Genomic DNA, 5080 nt, shown 5'->3' on the forward strand with positions numbered 1-5080 from the left:
AATTTCTAAAACTTTGTATAGTGTTTTATTAATGTAATATTTAGTAATTGTTAAAGTTTCAATGCTATGTTTTTATGTAAAGGTTCAAACAACCTTAAAATAGTACATTTTGTAAATGGAATTGAATTCCTTTGAAATCGTCTGGGAAGGTTTTCATTAAAGTAGTCGTGCGAAATTTCAAAGCGCAAAGACACCACGTTTTTCCGGTTCACAATGCCGCAATCAGCGCCGCGATTTCATCGACAATGGAGACGAATTTTCAGACGGCCACGGAAAAATTCTAACCAACGGATATGGTTGAAATTAGTGTGTCTAAAGTTTAAATTAGAGCTCTAAGAAAATGATATCACATATTCTCTGCCAGGCCAAACAATGGTTGTCGGAAAAGAATGCGAACACTAATTGGCAAGTATCAATGGATTATTCCTCGCTACCAGTACGGGTTTCGCGTAATTGGATGGGCGGGTTCGTTCGCACCTACGCGGCGATTGTAGTTAACGCAACGCGATTGCCACTGCGTCCACGATTTATTCTAGTCATCATAGTTGAATGAGGAAAGAGAAAAATGCTAAAGTGTCTGACAATGAGTTCGTAGTTGATGATGTAAGATTTATCTAAATGTTTGTAAACCCTGAGAACTTTTATAGATCTTAAAAATATCATTCACCGAAGTTTAGTAGCACATGGAAGTTATATTTTTTGCTAATTTTCGTTTTTTCGAAGCTGAATAAATTTCAACCACGATATATCCATCCGACAAATATTTCATGTTAATGCATAATCAATAGTATTTCCACTGTACCATTACGCTTTTCGTCAATCTGTCCCGCAAAAACCCCGAAATCATATCCAGCAGCGCGTTGCCAAGTTAAATAGCAATAGCAGCGTTGTCTCGTTCGAATCGCTCTAATCATTGCAAAACATCAATTTCGTCGAACGTGCGGGCAGAAATTCGTTCAGGGGTCGACGATAATTGGCAAATAATGGGGAACGCGATGCGGGCAGCCGTGCGCGCGAAACAAATCGAAATTAATAATTTCACTGGTCGTCCGTTTCGACTGCCTCATTTCTGGTCACTACGCGATCCCTGAATTTTACACTGGACGCGCGCGTTCAACGAGCTCTAATTAGTGACGTCAGCTTGTCGTCGGGTCAATCTACGGTATTTTAAGACAAACCGGACACGATCCAGTCGTTGTCCAGCTTCTTGCGAGACGGGAGATCTTTTTCTCTCCCCGGAGAGATTCATTTCTCCTTATCTCGGTGTCGCGTGTTAAACTGGTGCTATGCGGCGCTGTAGTTTGATTAGACATGTATCGTGACGATTGGTAGGATCGATTAGATGCGGTTTCGTCGGAATGGACGTGATTCGGGGCTATGTGAGTATCGCTGGCAAAATTAATGCGTTCCTAATTATTTTGAATTGCCATTGCGATTAATAAAAGCAGTAAACGTGAATCTGTTTAAATAATGCGGATGGCATAAAAGAAAATACCCTCGACTGTGTCATTAGAAATATGTTGAGGATCGATGGAAGTAGAATGCAAATTCTTAAAAGTGGTTTTTAACACAAATTTATATTCAGTGTTTTTAGAAAATTATAGTTTGCATGCGAAATGGTAATTAAAGAAACCTGATCTTCGTTTTCATCTTTATCATCATTCGTGTGTTTATCAAAATTGTCATTGAATTCCCTATTTTAGATAGTAATCGCCTCTAATTTATTTGCAGCTTAGCAATTATCGAAATGTTAATAAATTATAATAAAATGAGTGAGTGCCATTGAATCAATAACGGTCTAGACAGATATTTCAATGTAACATTTTTACAATTAAATTATTTTAGCATCCCTTAATAATCTAAGAGAAAACCCTTTGCTCAGTTTAAAGTTTTATGAGCTTGGCACTGCAAGTCGCATTATAATTTATTAACAATATCAATTAATATCGTTGGTAAATTAGTAAGATTTGATGATTTTGTTTGACAGTTGGGCGACGCAATGTTCGTGGAGCTGCCACGTGTTCGATTGGATGGCGGAGCACGTGCTTTTCGACAGCATTGGGGTTACGAGTCGCGACCCTTGGCACCGCCGCCGCCCTTGATCGAAGAGGATGAGGCGGCGATCGAACCTGAAACGGTCAGCCTTCGGGAAGCCAACACCGCGTCTCCAATAGGTGAGTCTTTCATATGCGTATTTGACATTCATTCTGTTTAATCAGTGACGCACCCTTGCACCGAGTGGTGAAGAGGTAAAGTGCAAAACAAAAGATGAAATATATCGCGACTAGAAATGTAATTTGTTGCTATGATAGGACTATTTCTATTAAGTTCCCTCGAGTAAGTTCAGATTAGTAGAAATAGTGGTCTGAACACGAGATGAAGGGATATTAAGCGCGACTAATTAGTATAGAAATGAGAAGTGAGCATCTGGCGAAAGAGAACCTCTTGCAATGCTCGCATGAAATATTACCATTTTACAAAATCGAAAATCTTGTTCGACTTTTGTTCACGGAAGTTCCGTGTTGGTACAATGCGGCCGGGGTTTTTCGCGCGTCGCGGCTGCGCTTAATGATCCCGATCTAAATGAACGGAACAGAACTGTCGCGTTTCACGGTGCGTAACGAGGAACACGGAAATGGTGTTTTTGATTCGTGGATCGATGAAGAATCGTGGCCGGGCCGGGTTCAATACGGGATAGAGTCGGGCCACCCGGTATTAATTGCGCTTTGTCTTGGCGAACGGTCTTCCTCGCTCTCTTGCCGGCTGTTGCTGACAAACATTGCATCCACGTTGCACACAGAGTCGCGATTTCGTGTGCTCGTAACGAGCGGACATTGTTCGGCAGGTGCAATTCCACCCGAAGGTGAAAACTAACAAAGATGCCATTTCACCCGCCTTGCGCCAAATTCTTAATCACCGGCAATTAGTACGCTAGGATCAATGGCCGAAGTGAAATGTAATTCCGCTGAGAAGTCGAGGATGTTTACTCTCATGTGTTTCATCAAGCATTTGGATATATTTGTCTTTAAAGATTGAGTCATTAAAACATTCATTCACAAGTCATTAAACAGTCGTTTTTATAATCGAATAGTAACTTTCATACTCTTAATAAAATCATATTTTGCTAAGTCAACTCACGTGATACTCAATCATAAATCAAAATATATCATATTATATTTGATATTAATATCAAATACAATCAGAAATGGAGAATTGAAGATCTGTGATAAGAATTGGGTTTGCGAAGTTGGAACACTGTAATTTATTTCAATCTTCTTATTAATCATGTTTTATGATGGTAGAAAGGATGATTGATGATCGCAGTGCACTACTCCGTACTTACAATCAGAAATGGAGAATTGAAGATCTGTGATAAGAATTGGGTTTGCGAAGTTGGAACACTGTAATTTATTTCAATCTTCTTATTAATCATGTTTTATGATGGTAGAAAGGATGATTGATGATCGCAGTGCACTACTCCGTACACATTCCTTAATAACTATATTAGAAATAATTAGCAGTTAGAAACGGTTTTCCAGTTCGCTTTTAAAAATATATTAGAAAATGTATTTTCGGAATCAGAGAACGTAACATCCAGTGATGGTCAGTACGCAGACTGTATTAAGCACGGTACAGAAGATTCCTGTCAGAAACCTGTTATACAAGAGAACTTATTGATCGAACACATAGTACACACATATACCGAGGAGAGATTACTAAAGAGTGGCAACGCCTGTGTTAACGCGCGGCCCGAAAAAAGGGCCCAAGAGGGCTCGAACCGGCAAGGTAGATTTATGAAATCCCACAGAATGACTGTTCCGGAGTATACCGACCTTCAGGCTCACCGATGCCGGTGCCGATGCTTTTTTCCAGCACGATAGGTAATAGGTAATCGTAGAACGTTGATATTATCAACTTTATACTTGATTCGAGATTCGTACTTCGGAAAGAGAATAAGTATCATTTTCAAATTTTGTCACACTTGTATTACTTTATTTTCATTAGTGCACACCATATTTTGCATTTGAAGTAGGAATAAAAGTAATTGGCATTTAATATCTCAATGAATATCAGTGTTTAATTGAAATTAGTTTCTGAATTGTTGTTATATCCACAAAATAGCGTAATTCGTTATATACATTGTAGAAACAGAATCTTCAATGTTGAGTTCATGGTAAATCTTAAACATTGTTGTTAATGTTGGTAATACAAAAGTGGAAAATTAAGTTTTTCATGCAGTTATTGGATAATAGTTTTAAATTCTCGTATTTGCTACTACTACAGCCGCTACAGCCTACTTTAATACATAGCCATGCTGAGAATGAAATGGCAACACCGCGGGGGTCCGAATTTCCTGTAGTGCAACCATAGCTGACTCTTCGACTCTCTTCGTGCCACCACAGTCGGCTGTGGTTGCACTACACGAAATCTGGACTCTCGCGGTGTTGCCATTTTATTCTCAGCATGGCTATGTATTAAAGTAGGCTGTAGCGGCTGTAGTAGTAGCAAATACGAGAATTTAAAACTATTATCCAATAACTGCATGAAAAACTTAATTTTCCACTTTTGTATTACCAACATGAACAACAATGTTTAAGATTTACCATGAACTCAACATTGAAGATTCTGTTTCTACAATGTATATAACGAATTACGCTATTTTGTGGATATAACAACAATTCAGAAACTAATTTCAATTAAACACTGATATTCATTGAGATATTAAATGCCAATTACTTTTATTCCTACTTCAAATGCAAAATATGGTGTGCACTAATGAAAATAAAGTAATACAAGTGTGACAAAATTTGAAAATGATAGTTATTCTCTTTCCGAAGTACGAATCTCGAATCAAGTATAAAGTTGATAATATCAACGTTCTACGATTACCTATTACCTATCGTGCTGGAAAAAAGCATCGGCACCGGCATCGGTGAGCCTGAAGGTCGGTACACTCCGGAACAGTCATTCTGTGGGATTTCATAAATCTACCTTGCCGGTTTGAGCCCTTTTGGGCCCTTTTTTCGGGCCGCGCGTTAACACAGGCGTTGCCACTCTTTAGTAATCTCTCCTCGGTGGT

The 5080-nt window shown here is 38.8% G+C and overlaps 1 protein-coding gene across 4 annotated transcripts in view; it reads left to right on the plus strand.

The window, feature by feature from the left end:
* raskol (Ras GTPase-activating protein raskol) overlaps positions 1–5080 on the plus strand; it is a 256389-nt gene that overhangs the window by 112226 nt on the left and 139083 nt on the right. For all 4 annotated transcript variants that reach the window (XM_026816986.1, XM_026816984.1, XM_018031593.2 and 1 more), the window contains one exon: positions 1988–2174. In XM_026816986.1, the coding sequence (XP_026672787.1) occupies positions 1988–2174 (187 nt within the window). The remainder of the gene's footprint in view (positions 1–1987; positions 2175–5080) is intronic.

This window comes from Ceratina calcarata, unplaced genomic scaffold (assembly GCF_001652005.2).
Source record: "Ceratina calcarata isolate Rehan_Ccalc_2016 unplaced genomic scaffold, ASM165200v1 scaffold554.2, whole genome shotgun sequence".
NCBI classification, from domain to species: domain Eukaryota; kingdom Metazoa; phylum Arthropoda; class Insecta; order Hymenoptera; family Apidae; genus Ceratina; species Ceratina calcarata.